An 18,313-nucleotide genomic window follows, 5' to 3' on the forward strand; every position below is an offset into this window, starting at 1 on the left:
TTGGACTCAATCCCTACTTATTTATTGTCTATCTAGTAGTCATTAAAGCCAGCAAGGAGGATGGAAGCAGTAAACCTCAAAGTTCCTTGATGTCATCCCTGGGAAAAATGTCTACAGGTTAGTGCAAACAAGCCCAACACATGCAGGTGGTCTGTGCTGTCTGTGGTAATTGGGGGCAGTGGAAATGCTGAGCATTTTCCTGTGGTATAAGATTAGTCTTGGCTGTAATATCTCTCTGAGGAGCTGCTCTAATTAATGCAAAATACTCTACTTACTACTTAATTAATACTGAGGCCCTACAAAATAGTGCAAAATCAAGAGCCTTTATTTAGTAGTGCCTGTAGTTGTGGTGTGAGTGAACCTGTCGGACACGTTGGTGTGGCCATGTTAGGGATATGTAAGGGAGGAGGTCCGAGGCCCACCTTGGATGCCAAGGTGCTGTGCCCTGCTTTGGTTGCCTCAGTGCTGAGGGCCCCAGCGGAGAGAAGATGGCAGATAAGGCAACTTCACACATAAAACCTGCAGAAGCAAGGGCAGGGTCGCCTGGTCCTGATACAGCAGCTGGCACCCTCTGGTGCACCCCTGTGAGAAGAGTGGCCATGTCTCTGCTGCCCATTGCTTGCTCCCAGTGGCACAGATGGACACGGCTGTGCTGCCATGCCCTGTGATGTGCAGCACGGGCACAGTGCCCGGCCTCGCCTGCGGGCATAGCCAGGGCAAGGCCAGCCCTGGTTAGAGGGGAGGAGCTCCCCGCACTGCCCCGGCCGCAGCCCCGGTGTGCCCCGAGTGTGGCAGCCCCGGGTGCGGCACTCCTGGTGTGCCCCGAGTGTGGCAGCCCCGGGTGCGGCACTCCCGGTGTGCCCCGAGTGCGGCAGCCCCGAGTGCGGCACTCCCGGTGTGCCCCGAGTGTGGCAGCCCCGAGTGCGGCACTCCCGGTGTGCCCCGAGTGCGGCAGCCCCGAGTGCGGCACTCCCGGTGTGCCCCGAGTGTGGCAGCCCCGGGTGTGGCACTCCCGGTGTGCCCCGAGTGTGGCAGCCCCGAGTGCGGCACTCCCGGTGTGCCCCGAGTGTGGCAGCCCCGGGTGTGGCACTCCCGGTGTGCCCCGAGTGTGCGCAGAGCCGCGCAGAGCCGCGCAGAGCAGCCGGGCAGGAGTCTCTGCCCAGGCGTTTCGAGAAGAGGCTGAAGGGGCTGCGATCCTTAGGGCAAAGGGCAGCTCTTCCCTCTTTTCTCTTTGCAAATATAAACGTCACCTTCCAAACTGTACTGCGACTCCGCTGGAAAAATCTGGAACTTTTTTTTTTTCCTTGTTGTTGTTGTTGTATTGTATTTTTTTCCAAGCAAGGGTGCCAGTGCAACTCGCCCCGTAGCGCAAAGGGACCCAGAAAGAGAGAAGATAAAATGAATTTAAATTCCAAAGGGGTTTCAGTGCTGGTTTCCTAGTCCCCGAGTCAGCAATGTGTTTGTGAAAATTCAGCCTTTTTGTCTCTCAGAAAAAAGGGCTAAATCTACATCGGTGGCCCAGTCTAGGTTTGCTATTCTTTGCATTTTCTATTCAAGTGAATGAGAGTGAATGAAGTGGCCTGGGACCCTTTATTTGATCTACTCAATTGCATAAAGTGACAGAATTCTAATATATTTGTTTAATGCTCTTCAATGGGGCTTTCACTTTCTAGCTTGCAAATGAAGCCTCGATCTGCAAAGTTTTGTCCTTTTTTTCTTTCTACCTTTTTTTTTTCCTGGCAGAGAGACCATATTTCATAACTTGGGCTACGGTTTGAAGTGATTTCAAGAGGAGTTTTAGACTCGAAAAGTGGGAAATAAAGAAACAGATGTGAAGTTATTGTAAATTCTTATAGTGGGCTCTGGGGCTATTGTAAACCCACTGCAGGCGGTCCAAAGCCTCTCTTTTTCATGCTGTAATTGAAACATATTAATTAGATAATTTGTTGTTAGTTTAAAAGAAACAAATACAGCCCCTCCAAGGCTTCACAGCCTCGGTTTCTTTTTGTTAACAAAAACAAAACAAAAAAACCTACAACCAACCCACAAAGTGACATTTATATTAAGATTCCGAGATAATTCGGCACTGAAGTTGATGAAGCTGCTAAGTTTTTTCTCCCTTTCCCAAGGACCACTTTTGAAAAAAGTCTGGCTCATAAAACTCCCTCTCAGGGGTCGCCGGGGAGTTCTTTTCTCCCTACCTGGCACAGACCGCCCTTCCCTGCAAGGCGCGGTTCGAGAGAAAATAAATATTCTGAGTGAGAAGGAGCTGGCTGTCTTCAATAGAGGATTCAGTCCTGTGGGGTGGTGTCTTGTCACATGTCGAGGAGAGAGAAAACAAAACAAAACAAGACCACAAAAAAAAAAAAAAAATAAAATAAAAAATAAAAAAAGGAAAAAAGAACCGCAGCCGAGAAAGGATTCACATACCATGCGCTGACATGAAGCAAACCCCCGAGCCGCCAAGCCCGGCTGGGTTCTCGGGCTTACCTTGCACCGCCGGGCTCCAACCCATCCTCCGGAAGAAAAGAGCTTTTGTCTGAAATGAACGGTGTCTTTGCATTAAGTACGCCTAGCTTATAATGTCTCGCTGGCAAATAAAATATATATTCAAAAAAAATAAGAATCCCCCCGACCCCCCAGGAAATGTCCAAACAGGACGGAGGGCTCGGCCGCGGCTGCTTCCCTCGCCCCCCCATCCGCCCCTTCCCTCCGCGCTGTTTTCTGTTGCTGCTCTATTTCAGATCTGTGTTTATTGACATTGGACTTGAGCCATTAGGGAGATTTAACAAGTCAAAGCAGTAAATTCAAGCGACGCGCTGAGCCGCGTATTTGTTTGAAATCAGCATCGCAACATTTGGGGAAGCGGGCGGAGATGCGCGGAGCTGCGCGGCCGCTCCGCGGGCTGGGGGCCGCGGGAGGGAGAGGGCGCGGAGAGCAGAGGGTCCCCGGGCTGGGGCAGTCTCGGGCAATCGCAGAGATAAAGGCGAAAATGGCACTTTAAACGTACGGTGGCGAGTCACACACTCGCCTTGTGCAGCGAGAAACCTATCGCACCTTTTGAAAGTATTTTGCTTTGGGGTATGATCGTTTCAGATCTTTATCTCCGCCGTTACTATATGGTTTTAAAAAAATACTCTGAAAGTGCAGCTTCATCTTGTTAGTCGGGCTCGGATTTCATCTTTGAGGATTTGTTCTGACTGCTAGATCTTTAAGGAAAAAAGGGAAGGAGAAAAAGCTTCCTCGTTGTCTAAAAATGTAGGTCATCGCTTGTTTAGGAAAGTTTGTCGAGTTATGTGTCCATTGATCTGGTGATAAGTTTTGAATGCTTTCTTCAACTGATCGTGTTGATATAATCGTGGGTTGGACTTGATGAATGAGTTCAGTTGTCCCCCATCCGACAAGCTTTAGCAGCTTCATGCATTTTAATCAGCCCAATGATTCATGTATTTTCCACCTTTTTTCTGTGTGTGGGATCCGTTATTTAAAAAAAAAAAAAGATCCCAACTGGATTAATTGCCCTCTACATTAATCTTAAAACTTTTGCAAGGATCTTGTGGTGTGTAGTAAGGAAATGGGGATGTCACTTACCGTGTTTATGGTCCAGAAATTCAGTGAGATCAGTCGGAGACAAAACCTCTGTAACATCATTGCCGTAGAATTCGTGAATCCTGCCGCTTCATTAGAATACAATGTCGTTTTCTTGCTAGTTAGCACTTCAGTTGTCTTGTAACTCTGCTCGCAGAATGCCTCATCTCAAAGGCATCTATTTACTCATTCACTAGATGGCTTCTCTGATTTTCAACAGTTGCAGAATCCTTGCAAAATCCCTGGCAGATTTGGGGAATCTGTGTTCAGAAGTGTTCAGAATCCAGTTTTCATTGTAAATACTTTGCCCTTACTTTTTAAAATGGACTGTATGTTGAATTACAGAAAAACTGGTACGATTGTGTTCCACTTTGCAAACTACCGGTTTGGGAAAGTGTTGATCAATAAGGATGGAGAAATTCTAGCAGTGGTTGGACTAACTTGTGCTTGAGCAGGTTTAAACGCCAGGTAAAAGGCTACAACAGCTCACTTTAACTCAAAAAAAATTTTGCAATGCCAATTGTAAAAAAACCACTACTGAAAAAAAATCAGTGCTCTCAGTCCAAAAAAAGTAACTAATTCTTTAAAGATTTTTTTATGTTTGCTCTATATTGCAGAAGGTTACTAATTTTTACACTTTTTAGAGAAAATGCAGCTGGGAGTAAGTAGGTGATGAGTATACATAGACACAGGCATGAATGTAATATGTGGTTATATTCAGTATAAGTGTATAGGGCACAAATGCAGGTGTGTGTGTATGCACAGATGTACAGATATAAATAAATGTTAGATATAAACCCCACAGAACATGTTCTCCCTTTGCTAAACTGGTGATAATGACAATTCTAGCTAAGAAGTTGTGCTATATTAATAACTATATTTATACTAACCTTGCGTGAAAAGGCTGTTTAGATTATCTAAATATTGGAATAACACCATTCCTTCATCATGAACTAGTGTTTTTACTTTTCTCGTGTTAACTCTTTAAAAAGACAAATAAGAAACTAAATCTGAATTTACATATTTTAATGAGAAAATATTATTTGGACTAGGTTCATAATTTAACGTAGACACTTTTTAACCTTTGTCTTAAAACACACATGCTGGGAACAAGAACACCAATATTTTAAATGCCATGCTTATTCTGTACAGGAAAAAAAAAGTTTAAAAGAAATGTCCTTACAGTTTCAATAGACACGAATGCTGTTTAGAGGGCGTGTTCTTTTTTTTTTTTTTCTCTTAACTTAAGCAGTTCACAACAGAACAACAGTTCGGTTTCCAGCAAACTACCTAAAACTAGAAAGGAGTATATCAAACAAAAGTGCATTTTACACATTTTATAATCATTCATATGCACAAACATTTACAGTTTCCCTAGCCCCCTCTCGTCTGCAAAGCTCCAGCAGAAATCAGGATGACCTCCAGAGTTTGTACCTGCTGTTGTATTACTTTTCCACATTTTATCAGTGACTTCTACAGCTTTTCTTTAAGCTATGTCGGGTCGTGTGCTTGGTAACAGGTTTATTTTTATTATGATTATGGTGGTTGTTTGGTTTTAAGCTATGAAGTAAATAGCTATAAAAATTTAAAAATAACAACAACAACCAAAAAAACCAACAACAAAGAAAACCTCAGCTCCCCCAAACCTTCGGGTTAACCCGAAGTTAACAGACAAGTCAACTCCTCCTTCTCTTTCACCTGAAAACTACGGTAAACATCCACGTTACAACAGGTACTGCAAAAGGGACCTCATCTGATTTACAGTACAGATGCAAGTTCAGTATTTACATTAACACAGGCGCTTTGTAAACATGATCGGTGTGGCCGGCGGAGCGGCCGGCGCGGTTCCCCCGCGGGTCCCGCTCCGCGCCGCCCCCGCCGCTCCCTCACCTGCGGCCGCTCCCGCTCGGGGCCGCTCAGCCCGCGGGGCCGCGGCCCTGCCCCGCCGAAACGCACCCAACAAAGGACACCGAGCGCTTCCCGGCGTTTCCAAGATCCAAGCCTTTGCTGCTTGGAGGCTGGAAACGTCGCTGCTCTCACGCGGTGACACAGCAGCCATCCATGTTTGTGGTACTAGAGATTGGTCCTGTATAAACCCCTGCTTTTCCCCAGACAAAAGAAGGGAAAGAGGCATCGCCGAGCCAGGCTTGCCTGGTCGCCGACAAATCGAGGATGCCTGAAGTACTTTTGGAAAACTAGCAATGCCAGCGGCAGCTCCTACCGGGCGGGAGGGGGCGGGCCGGGCCGGTTCCTTTCGCCTCAGAAGAACGGAAAACAAAGTTCAGAACCAGGGGAGAAACCGAGCCGCGAGGGGAGGGCTCGGCTGAAGGGGCGAGGCGGAAAGGGAGCTCGGGCGAACCGCAGATCTCAGCTTCCCGCGGGGAGGTGTCTCTGCTTTCGAGGAAAAGAGTAGAGAGGGGAAAGAAGCGAAAGGAGGGAGAGAAGGGGAGGGAGGAGAGCTCCGAGGAAACTTTGGGAGAATGGGGAAGGCAGCGTCCGTGCAGGCGGCCCGGGTCAGTGCACAGCTACGGAGTGCAGGGCGGGCGCCGGGCTGGTGAGAGTCTCGCTGGGGGTGGCCGGGCTGCTTTGGCTGGTGGCCGTCTGCGAGGACGTGGGGCTGAGGGAGGGCGGCGAGTTCGAGAGGATGGTGGGGATGGGCGCGGGCAGGGCGGGCAGGGCTGGCACCGCGGCGGGGGTAGGCTTGATGGGGACGGGGATGGCCGGCAAAGTCTGCCCCCCATGGCAGAGCGGTTTGATGGGCACGCCGTAGGCGCCGTACTCGCTGCTGGCCATGGAGATGGGGGTGGCGGTGTCGATCATGCCGGAGCTGTACATGTGGGGCCAGCCCGTGCCAATGGAGCTGCCCACCGTAGTCAATTGATTGGGGAGGGGGTAGGCGGCCGGCATGGGCTGCATCGTGGAAAAGGCGAGGCCCCCGGGCATCTTGTACTCTCTGGCGATGATGTTCTCGATGGCGAAGGGGTGCTTGAAGCTGGAGGGCTGGGACACGCCGAGATTGTACGTGGACATCTGGGGCAGGTGGGTGCCGGTGGCCGCGAGGGCGCTGAGCCGCAGCTTGGCTTGCTGCTGCAGGTACTGCGCCGCGTCCGCCGGCTTGCTGGGCGCCAGGTGGTCCGACTTGACCACCTTGAAGCGCTTGCGGCGGCGCAGGAAGCTGCCGTTCTCGAACATGTCCCCGCAGCTGGGGTGCAGCGCCCAGAAGCTGCCCTTGCCCGGCTGGTCGGGGCGGCGCGGGATCTTGATGAAGCAGTCGTTGAAGGAGAGGTTGTGGCGGAGGGAGTTCTGCCAGCGCTGAGTGTTCTCCCGGTAGTAGGGGAAGCGGTCCATGATGAACTTGTAGATCTCGCTCAGGGGCAGCATCTTCTCCGGGGAGCTCTGGATCGCCATGGCGGTCAGCGAGATGTAGGAGTAGGGAGGCTTCTGATCGCTATAAGTGTTTCTGCCCGGGCGAGGCATCTTCGCTAGGCGACCCGCGGAGATCTGCAGAAGGGCAGCGACAAGGGGAGGGGGCGGGAGGAGGGGGTAGAGAGGTGAGTCCGAGAGGATTTGCACGGACACCCAGCCGGGTCAGCCGGTGGCTCTGGGGCCAGGCTGGAGAAAGCAGGGCACGGGGAAGGGGCACGGTGGATCTCAGCCCTCGAAACGGGGGACGCGGGGGTGGGGGAGTGGGGCGCAGATGAGGGCAGGAGAAAACAGCCCAGAGCTCTGTGCCGCCGCAGGGGGAAAAGCGATGTGCTTCTCCCAGCTCCGGCCTCCCTCAGCCTGGCCTTCCCGCAGGAGCCCACGTCCGTGAAGTTACTCTTGTGATAGCCCTGTCTTCTGGGCTCTGCGAGGATGAAGGGGACCCCATCCCCTCCCCTCGACTCCCACCCAACTCCATGCCAGCCCCTGCATGTGCCCACCTTAAAGTTGCTGGAAGTTGACAGTCCGCATCCGGGACGCAGCTGGGAGTCCGGACTCTTTCCCACCCGTCTCCTCCGGCGTGTCTCTCGCTCCTTCCGCGGCCACGCTGCTGCAGTTTAGTCCTGAGGAGGCAGCGAGCTGGCTTGGTTTTGGGAATCCTCCTGTACACCCCTCCCTTCGCCTTCGCGGGCTGAATCAGCTTCTTTTACACCACCGGCAGCTGCTCTGTAGCAGAGGCTTGTTTGCTTCTCTGCAGCGGCGATGAGCTAACTAGTTGCCTCCATGTCCTTCCTCTAACCATCTGATAGTTTTATGTGGTGACATGAGCAGAAAAGACCCCTGTAGAGGCGCTTCATTAATGTGCCACTTCTTTGCTATCATATGACAATCGCCTTGGGAGCAGGGGGAGGGGAGCAGGGAGGAGGGGGCTGGAGAGAAAGGCATAATCTGGTTTCATTTACACCTATTTACATGGACACCTTGGGCCAATGGGAATCATTTCCATTTGAAGACAAGGCGAGGGGTGAAAAGGCTCCGCCAGCGGAATTGCAGTGCGATGGTACCCGGTGGCTGGGGGTGGGGGGAAGGTATGCACTAACCTCTATGTGGACTTTGCAGGAAGCTTAGTCTGCAATTCACACTTACAAATGGAAGTACTGAGCAGTGGGATGTTTGACATGGAAATTGCTTGGCTGTGGTATTCTGTTTGTTCTGCATTGTTATCTGATTTGTATTATTGGCTAACTTAAGGCGACTGTTTCCCCTGTAACGAGGGACTTTCTCTTTGCCAAATCCGCTCTCCCCGAGCGAAGGTTTTTTCGAGCGGTAAGATCGGGGCTCCTCGGTAGCGCCCCGGGAAGTCAGTCCCGTCCCCCCCCCATCCTCGCAGCCCGCCCCAGCCCCTGCAGGACCGCTGCTCTGGTTCCGCGGACCTGTTGGTGTAAAGACGCGGGAGTTGCTCTCAATACCAAGCGAAGGGCTCATGAGCGGACACACGGTCCCGGTGTGCTCGGTAACCAGCTGCCTTCGCGCCGCCGCTCTGCTCGCGGGACCGGGGACTGTCCGGCCGCCCTCGAGGCTGGGGGTCCCGCAGAGCTGCTCGGGGCTAACGGGTCCGTGCCAGCGCCACCCTGCTAAACATCGTCATCTTGACGCCTTCTGCGGGCTTTGCGTGATGTGTGTCAGACTGCTCGCCTGCCCGTGTGCTTCTCGGTGCGCACTTGTGTGTGTGGGAGCAGGCAGGACTGGAGCAGCCGAGTTGCGGCTCGTTCTGGTGCACGGTGCTCCCTCCTCCCCGGGAGCCAAGGCCCGATCCTGCAACCGCAGCCCAGACGAGCAGCTCGCTGCCAGCCTGTGTCCGTCCTGGGGGGAGGATCAGGCCCGGAAGGTGCCAGGCTTGTCCTGGCACAGGAGGGAAGTTTGCATGATGTGTATTCCTGAGGCTGCTGTGCATCCTGTCACCCTAGAGCCAGAACTGAAGATTGTCTCGGGAGCTGCGAGCCCGGGGAGGAAGAGCCTTTGTGGTGAATACACATCAACTCCATTAACAATATTTTCGGAGTCGGTCAATAACTCACCAAAACGTAACTTAAACACGATGAATTTAGGAGATTAAACAATTTCATTAATATTGAAATGGCTGAGGCTGAGCGCGCGCGCTTGAAATGCAAGCACACGTTTTTCAATATTAACAGAAGTACTTGAAAAGAAGAATAATGTCACCTTCTTAATTCAGCAAAAATAGCCGGGCTGGGGGAGGGAGAGCGGCGGCGGCGGCTCTGTGCAGCGCGGCTGCTGACACGGGCTCTGCGAGAGCCTTGGAGTCCTCTCGGAGGGACGGTCCCCATCAAGCAGGGCTCCCTCAAACCTGGCAGGGAGCCTCAAAACGCATTTTCACATCGCCACCAGCGCCGACCTCGTGGGTGTTAAACCGTGCTCCCTTTGCCCCAGCCCGGCTGCCCTCGGTCCCATCTAATCCCTCTCTCTCGGGGCAGGATGTCGTTTAGAGAATAATAAGTAAATAATTGTGTTTCTAGGAATCCGAGAAGCAGACCGGCCCCGCGCTGCCGAGCTAAGGAGCCCTTTTGAGGAGCTAGACCTGCCACATGCTACCCTCTGCCCCTTGCAGAGAGGGCCCGGGAGTGTTTGTGCTGCTCAGAGCCCGGGAGTTGCAGTTAATCGGCTCTGAGATGCTTCATCCAGTCGGGCAGGGCAGGAAGGCAGCCTCCAAATTTTTTTTTTTTTTGAGGGGGGTGGGGTGGTGGGTAAGAGGTGGTGGGACGATGATATTTGTTAGAGGGTAGGAAAGACAATACTCTGAAATTAAGAGGGATTCCTCCCAGCTTCCCCTAACACCGGACAGAAGGCTTCTGTTTTTGTGTTGAGAGCCCCCAAATAAGAGGGTGTAAGGGATACTGCCCTCCCACACACACCACACACCCAGCTCCTCCATCCCCAACTTCTAACACTCCCAGTTCAGGTTTTGTCTCTCGGCCCAAGTTCACTCCTGGGATGCCTATCTAAAAGACAGCTCAGAAAATCCACAAACTGACAAATACTTTTCCTCTTCTCTTTGCCGGTACCTTTTCTTTTCGAAGAAAGAAAAAAACAAACCAGCTGATGCAAAAAGGAACCCAAAGCTGTAAAGTTAAAGGAAAGTCGACTTCCGTTGTCATTTGCTACTCCGAGTGCAGACGAGGTATGGCTGTGAGGCGTCCGATGTTTTTTCCTGGTTTGTGTTTTTGGTTGTGGTTTTCGGGGTTTTTTTTTGGTTTTTTGGGGTTTTTGTTTGTTTGTTTGGTTGGTTGGTTTTTTTTGTTGTTTTGTTTTGGTTTTTTGGGGTTTTGTTTGTTTGTTTTGTTTTTGGGGTTTTTTTTCCATTGCAAGGAATGTGCGATTGGAAGGGTAGGGCAGCCGAAGTCCTCCCAGTAATTGATACCCAAAGTTTCATCTCATGCTAAGCAAGCAACAGATGATAGACTTGGGCAATATAGCATTTAAAGGTAATTGTAGCATTTCCCTTTTACTTTGAAAGCCAACATTAGGGAGGAGGAGAAGGAGAAGTGAATCCAAATCCATTGTGTGGAAAACCAAAACAAATAGACGTTTTTCTGAAGTCTAATTCAAATAAGGGGCTCAGAGGAAGTGTTGGGAAAACTATATAAAATACACATAAGTCAATTATATCAATGTTCAAACCCAATGGAAATCTATTTCATACAAGAGCCATTCAGGCCTTGCATGGAGCCCATCATGGACCACCTTTCTGCATGGAAGGTTTGCAATAGCCCTCTTTCCCACAAGCAAGACCACACACGTTTACAGATTTGGTAATAATTTATGCTAATTTTCCTCCATAAATCCACAATTCGCCTCAGTGGCAAGCAGGGCTGTTGAGAGAGGAAAAGGAGACAGAAAAGTGACAAATACAATATTGATTTTGAATCCTTGTGGCTGCAAGCAGGTGTGTAGCTTTGCAGAGGGGAGGAGTGGGAGAGGGGCTGTGGAGGGAAGCCAAGAAGTTTTCCAAGGATAAAAAAACCCACTCTGTGTGAGAGAATACTCACAACCTTGTTAATATTTACAAACCAGTTGGGAGAAAAGAGGAGGGGGGAAGTACCAGCTTCTTAGGGTTTCCTAGGCTGCGAAACACAATGCCAGTGTCTGAGCAAGCTTCCCCCGTTTTGGAAAGTCAACTGCAGGCTGTTGGTTGCGGCTGCGTTTCGGCTAAGCCTTGCCCTGTTTTTTGGTTTTTTTTTTTTTTTTGTAATGGTTCTGCTTCTTCTGCTTCTCAGGGGCTGAGGAGATGGAGGCCAAGGTACTTGGGGTCTCCTGCTTTTCTGTGTGCTTGAATTCTCGGTGCGGTTTCCCGAATAGCTCCGGCCGCTCTGGGAACGGCTGGGCTTTGTCCCACCCCACATTCTTCACCAAATCTGCCACTTTGGCGTGAAACTACTTAGCGCCCTTTCAAAAGGATTTTGTTCCTTTCCCAATGAGCACTAAACAAACTCCCCCTGCCTGTCAAGGGCCGGATTGAGAACTGTTCCCCAAACCCGTATTCCCGATAGCTTGGGATGTGCTTTGTGCCCGGGGAGGCCGGGCCAAGCCGCGCCGCTGGGGGCTCCTGGCTCTGGGCACCGCGCTAGGCCGGCCCTGCCACCGCCCCCGCTCTCTTCTCGCCGCTGTCGCCCTCCCGAGAGCCGGCTGCCTGTATGCGCTGCCCTCGGCTGTCCCGTCGGGGATTTCAAGCGCCGCCAGCCCGAGCCGGCCCTCGGCCCCGCTGCGGCACTGCCGGGGCGCACCCCAGGACGGAGCGTCCCCCGTGTCCCGAGCCCATCGCTGTCGGGCCTCGGCCCCGGACAGCCGTTCCGCACTTTTCCAGCGCTCAGAGAGCCCGCGCTGGGACCACCCGAATTCCTTAACCCTGAGAGGAGGCTGTTGTTCCCGCTCGTGGCTCTCGGCGCTGCTCCGGAGCACCTGGCTCCTGATCGGAGCCGGTTTCCCGGAGAGCTCTTTCCCCTCTGCCGCGCCGGTAAACGCAGCACCTCCGCCTCCCCTCCCTCCACAGGGCCGGGAGCTCCCTGGGCCGGCTCCGAGGGGTGCCAGGGTCACATCCTGTGAGTGCGTGAGGCCGGGCCGGGCGCGCAGCGCTGCCCGCGCCGCTCTCCGCGCCCCTCGTTGGCAGCAGCTGCCCCCGGCCGGGCTGCGGGCCCGGCCCCCCCGCGGGAGCGCGCAGGTGCGCGCGGGGCCGCGGGCTCGGGCGGCCGGGACTCCGCAGCGTTTGTTAAATTCCGAGCTGGTAGCGCGGATTGCAGCTTGAGTCTCGACGTCATTGCCCTGAGTGTCTGTCTTTGTGGTAAACTTCCCTCGCCTTCCCGGAGATGCTGGAGTATTTATCTACACGTTTGGGATTTATTGGTTTGTTTATTTATTTATTTGGAGAAGTATCAGGGGAGGCCTCGCAAACTTTTTCTTTTTAATCTTCCCTTTTAAACAAATGTCGCATTTCAAGCTGCCCTCTCTTCTCCTTTTCACATTGTAGGAAATATTGAAAATGCCACCTTAGTATTGAAGGGATTAACTTGCTTTTCTCCCAGCCGCTAACTCTGGTGTAAAGGGAGCAGTAGATCAACTGTATAATGTGTGCACTGTTTGGTCATTTGTACAAGCAGAACAAAGGTTGAGCTAAGCCAAATTGCATTGCACTTGTGAACCGAGTCCCAATTTGAAGTATCTTTTACAGCAGGGGGAATGAGAACAATTTCGTGTATGTCTAAAAGGGAATAACAAAGCCACTTTCTAGAGCATCTCAAAGTGAAGTAGTGAGGCGTGACATTCCCAGGGTGAGGAGGGACAAAGGCAGGGTCAGGGGGATGAAAAAGGGAATCAAACAGCCACTTTCACATGTCTGCCCTCAACTGCTGCACCTCTCCATAATAGGAAACAACTGTTGTAAAAAGGGGGATTGCTCCCATTCATTCAAAATAGCAAATGATAGCTAAACAACATTGTCAAAACTGAATCAACTTCTGTGCAGTACCACCCAGAAAAAGGTATTGTGTTTTGGTTAATAGCTGGGTGGAGCAAACTTGATTTTCCTTTTTCTTTCTTTTCTTTCTTTCTTTTCTATCTCCTTTTTTGTTGTTGTTTTGTTTTTTTGTGTTTTTTTTTTTTCCAAGGACTCTTCTTTCCAGATCCATCCGTTTCATAAACTTTATTTTTTATCATGAGCCTTTTTTAACATAACATACTCATCCCATTCACACTTTCTCCTACAGTCTGCTCTTGCCTTGGTGTTCTGTTCAAAACCAGAAAACAAAAAATGTTAGGCTGAGTCCCGTTCTTGCTGCAGTCAGAGCGGCGGTTCAAAATCCGTAAGCAATGTAATTCTTCCTTGAATTGCATGTGCGTGTCACTCGGCAAAAAACACCTTTAAATTACTAAGTTATTTCTTAGCCAAACATTGTGAAATGGTTTTTATGACAATTGACGATGATTTTAAATTGCATATCCACAAGAATAATGGCGCGCACGTTACGGTTGTTTCCCCTCTTTATAAGCAAAGGTAATAACCGCTTGAGGAATTCAGGCTCGGACAAACTTTTTCCCGCATTGTGTGAAGTCTTTAACGAGCCGGGCTTTAATTAGGGTCAGAACTTTGAATGCTTGTGTTTTTCTCTCTGTTGGCGGGGGGCATGTTTGCAAACAGATCCTCAAGTTGCCGCCGCGAAGGCGCAGCGCGGTGGGGGGGTGCGGTGCGGCTGTGTGGGCGCCGGGGCTCTGCACTTTCCCTTCCTGCCGCAGCGCCCCCTCCCCGCGCCGCCCCCGCCCGGCCGCCACCCACCAAGCTGCCCGGGGCCAGGGAACACAATTCCCGAGCCGGGGCTCCCCGCCCCCGCCGGGCCCCGCTCCTCGGTGGGACGGGGCAGCACCGCCCGCCGGAGCCCCCCCGGCGCTCGCACCTGCGTCCCGCGGGGAAGCGACAGCGCTTCCTCGGCCGCGCCTGTGGCCGCAAAGGCAGAGGGGCTGCTCGCCCCTCCCCGTGCTCTGGGCCGGCTTCAGCGCCCACCCCGCGACGAGGGGGATCCGCGGGGCCGGCGGTGCAGCGGGGCGGGAGGGCAGGGCGGGACGGTGGCTGCAGGCGAAGCGCTCATTGCGCTTCCCGAGTCCAGCGGCTTCCATCGTTCCCTTGTATCTGTTGACATCCTCCGCTCTCGCCCGCTATACTCACGATGCGAGCGAAGCTCCCGTCTTCCCATCAACCCTCAGCTCTGCAGCAAAAACCATATTAACCTTCTTTAATATTTCATTCCTGGAGGAAATTCTTTGGATCTAACTTTAGAAAAGACTTCCCCGCAGCGATTTCTACCCATGTATTTTTTTATCCGTATTTATTATCGAGAGAAATGGTAGTCATACAGCATCCAACCAGCTAAAAAGGATAGAATTTGATAAAGTATTTTTTCCCCTTTTGGCGAGCAAAGATTTTACATGGGAATAAAAGACATTGGGAATGGCAAAGCTTTTTGAGCTCTGAGAGCGAGATGTCTGCGCTGTCATTCAGAGGAGAGCCCTTTCGTATTTCTTCTACGAGGTAGTATTTCCGTCCAAGTTTGCTCTCTCTTGAGCCGCGACCTGTAAAAGCCTTGCTCTGTATTTTGGGTGACGGCAGTTTCAGCCGGCACGGCCGTTTTCTCGTCAAGGTAGAATTGCACTTGTAAGAAGCGCCCCCGGTAGCGGAAGGGACCCGGGGCCGGCGCTGAGCCCCGCGGACCTGTTGGCAGCCCCGCGTGGAGCTGCGCGGAGCCGGGCGGAGCTGCCTGGGTAAACTGCTTGTGTATTTCACATTATCATCCCGCTATCTGCAGGCAATGTAGATTTTCTAAAGATCTAATGAATAAACAACCAGCAAGTGCTGGCGGTGTAATTTACATTGTTAATGCCTACATGTGTATAATAAATATGCATTTGTATGTCTTCAAATAAACTCTTTTTAGTTTCTAACCTGTGGTGATTTTTTTAAAAGCTGTCTTTTCCAAGAAACCAATTTTCCTTTTCGTTTCCTGAGCTGGTAGGGATGGAAAAGACCTAGCAAAGCGCTTCACATCTGCTTTTCAGCGACGGCGGGGGATGCGCGGGCCCGGGCTCTGCCTGCCCGCCGCAGCGCGTCCCGGGGCGCGCCGGCCGCAGCCACCGCCCGCTCCCCCGGCGCGGGATGGAGGCCGCGGCCAGGCAGCGGCAGGCACTCATTTCTCAGCGCAACTTGCCACGCTTTTAACAGCAGAACAATTTAAATGTACAATATTAGCTCACAGTATTAGTCTGGAGGTGCAAAGAACAATCCATTCAGAGACCGAGCTTCAAAGGCACCGGATTCCCCTCAAGGAAAAGTTTACAAATGTGGCTGCTCCCTCCCTCCTTCCCTGCCTCCCCCTCCTCCCCTCCCTCGCTGGAGACAAACGGTTTTCCCCGAACGTTTCTGTAGAGGGCATCCCTGACCAGATTTCTCCCACCTCGCCGTGCGCAGCCCGCTCCCCCCGCTCTGAACTGCGGAGCTCCGTGCGCGGCTCCGCCGCCCGCGAACGGGCTCCGCGCCGCCCTCACGGGTCGCGCACTGGCAGCGGTGCTTGAAGGCGAAGCTCTCGCTTTCAGATCTTCAGGCTGAAAAGTCTGGCTTTTCTAAGCCCCTGCTGACTTCACCTTGGGAGGGATAAAGATTTTCTCCTCATTTTTCGCTACAAACCAGGTGCCACTTTCTTACACCGCTTGATGGCAAATGTCTCGTCTTCAGCGAGCTGGATCTGGCATACATTATTTTAATTAAGTCTATGGCGATTTACTTTCCTCTGAGATCCATTCCACGGTGCAATTAAGAACGTATTGGTGCTAGCACATATGAATATTCAGGAGAGTGTCAATTAATTAGCAGACAGAGGAATCTCATTATGGTGCTCAAAACCCTTTTAGTGCTAAGCAGAATTAAGGGGGCATTTGCCAATGTGCTGGATTAGTGAATATTTTACTGCGCGCTCATTTAACTTCATTATCATAGCACTTACGCTACTCTCTGATTTTATTAATTAAATTGCTCATTAATTTATCCAGAAAGGGGGGTAAAAAGTTTTATGACGCCACAGCACTCGCGTAGCCGCCCCAAAGAGCGAAGTGCCGCCCCGGCGCTCCGCAGGAAAGCGTTTCCCCAGGGCCGACGGGAGGCCGGGCAGCGGCAGCGCACCCGTCCCGCGCCCCTCAGCCAGGTGCATTTTTATCTCCCCTCACCGCAGAGATAAGTGTAATGCGGCAATTAGTGCTGCTGCAGCAAAGGGAAAAAGGTATCTTTGGGAATTTGAAGCGTAGACTTCGAGTTTCATCTCTTTTTCTACTTAAATCTTTTCTCAGCATCTGGGGAGCGGGAAAGCCCACGATGCGATTTACCCCTTAATCTCTGCGCAGGCAAAAAGCTGCAGAAAGAGGAGGCATAATCTCATCTTTCTTAGAACTATGGACAAAATCGGATGCGATCGCTTTCCGGCAGAGACAGAAGCGTAACCTGAACGCTGTGCTGGGGAGGAGCGCGAATGCTTCCCGGGGCCAGGAGCAGCCAAGCGCGGGGTGCGCTGGCTGCGGGTTCGCAGTTTCTCAGCGCAGTCAGAACTGCGAACATCAGAAGCCAGTGATCAGGATTACGCTTATTTTCTAATTAGGCAATAATTCAATTCTCATTTTTCCAAGGAGCATTGTATTAAGAGCAGCTATTAAAAAAAAAATGTCCGTGGGATATTGTGCTTTGCAAAAAACAAACAAAAATTCCCTCAGAAATGTTTAATATTAAATATTAATCGGATTTAAATTCAATAGCCGTATCCTGCGACAGTTATAGATGTGCGGGAAGCTATAGATAATCAGCCCTTGTGCATCTTCACACAGGAGGGATCGACCCGGTGTCAGCGAAGGCTCCGCAGAGGAAAGGGAGACCGATGGAAATGTGTTTTAAAAGTCACCTCTATTTCAGCACCGAGCGCCGAATTTGCCCAAAAAGGTTAGAAAGACAAATATTAAATCTGCCTTCACAAAGGGAGCCGCTAAATAGATCCGAAATTAATATGCATGTAAAATTAATTAGCTGCATTTCATGACATCAAAATAAGTACCTGGGAAACAAGAACACCTTCTGGGCATTTGGCACCATATGCTAGAATTACAGTTAATTGACTAATTACATAAATTAGGCATTAATTTTACAACACATCAAGTATAAAAGATATCTCAATTAATTGTGGAGAGCGAAGGAGGAGGTTAAAGGGGAGCTGGCGGTCCGGCCGGGCCGGGCGCTGCGGGCGCGGAGCGCGGCCGGAGCCGCCGCCGACTTGGGGCGGTCGTTGGCGCGGGGAGCCGGCCGGCCGCGCTCATTAGAATCAATTACAGCGCGGAGATTGATTAGCGCGTGTCAGGGAGACCAGCCTGGAGCCGCCCAGAGCACGGCCCGGGACCGGGATTGGGATGCGCTCTGTGCGCTGACCGCTCCGTTCCGTGGAGCATCCTGCCCTCCCCCGCCCCCCTCAGTATTTTATTCTGGGAGGAAAAAACAGTTCTGTGATTTTTCAGGCACTGGGTTGGGGTGTTTTCCAGTGGAGTTATTCAGATTTTCCTATTACTTTGCTACATTGGGAGCAAGTTTCAAATAATATTAACAATTTTAGGTAGCCAGAGCCATGGCACACAGTACCTTGGAGGTGTGAGGGGATGTTCTCTATAGGTCCAGCACCCTGGAGCCTCGTCACCTGTTAGAGAGGCTACCTGACAAGATTCTTTTCTCCCCCTCAGAATAAAAGGAGTGTCCAGTTTGTACCTGACTGTACCCAAAAAGGGGCCAGACTGTCTGCATTTACTTTGAAGCTTTCAGTTTAAGCACGGGGGAGGCTGTGTTAAAATGCAGGAAGGATTTTTTTCAGCTGATGGGAATAATTATATCTTCCAAGCTAAAATGGCAAAATTCAAATCAGCATGGGAGGCTCAGGGTCTGAAAATAGCCCAGGTCATGTAGCGGGTAGTGGAAAACTATCACACTAAGAGTATTTGGGGAGGCACCAGTAAGTGATCTCCATTTACACTGGGATTTGCTGAACACCACAAAATAAACAAGTCCTACTCTACAGCTTTTGGTAGGGTGACTGGTGGAGCTGGGACTGGACCGGCCCCAGCAGAACAGGAGGCTGCAGGGAGGGCTGCCTTCTGCCTTTGTGGGGAAGGGTGGAGGTTCTTGTTTCTTCTGCCTTACTAATAGGAACAAAATTTGACCACT

At 51.3% G+C, this 18,313-nt stretch overlaps 1 protein-coding gene and 1 long non-coding RNA gene across 2 annotated transcripts in view; one reads left to right on the forward strand and one right to left on the reverse strand.

Moving 5' to 3' along the window:
• The window catches only part of LOC139596627 (uncharacterized), a 162,095-nt gene that overhangs the window by 64,077 nt on the left and 79,705 nt on the right, over positions 1-18,313 (forward strand). Inside the window, exons 2-3 of the long non-coding RNA XR_011681377.1 lie at positions 10,110-10,210; positions 16,939-17,050. This is a non-coding gene — a long non-coding RNA (uncharacterized lncRNA). The remainder of the gene's footprint in view (positions 1-10,109; positions 10,211-16,938; positions 17,051-18,313) is intronic.
• On the reverse strand, positions 4,600-7,812 carry FOXB1 (forkhead box B1). Its single transcript, XM_071441005.1, has 2 exons — positions 7,512-7,812; positions 4,600-7,089 (listed from the first exon to the last, which is right to left on the reverse strand). The coding sequence occupies exon 2, from the start codon at positions 7,063-7,065 to the stop codon at positions 6,103-6,105; it is 963 nt and encodes a 320-aa protein (XP_071297106.1). The 5' UTR covers positions 7,066-7,089; positions 7,512-7,812; the 3' UTR covers positions 4,600-6,102.

This window comes from Agelaius tricolor, unplaced genomic scaffold (genome assembly GCF_023055355.1).
Source record: "Agelaius tricolor isolate 1412-34295 unplaced genomic scaffold, bAgeTri1.0.p SCAF_16, whole genome shotgun sequence".
Lineage (NCBI taxonomy): Eukaryota > Metazoa > Chordata > Aves > Passeriformes > Icteridae > Agelaius > Agelaius tricolor.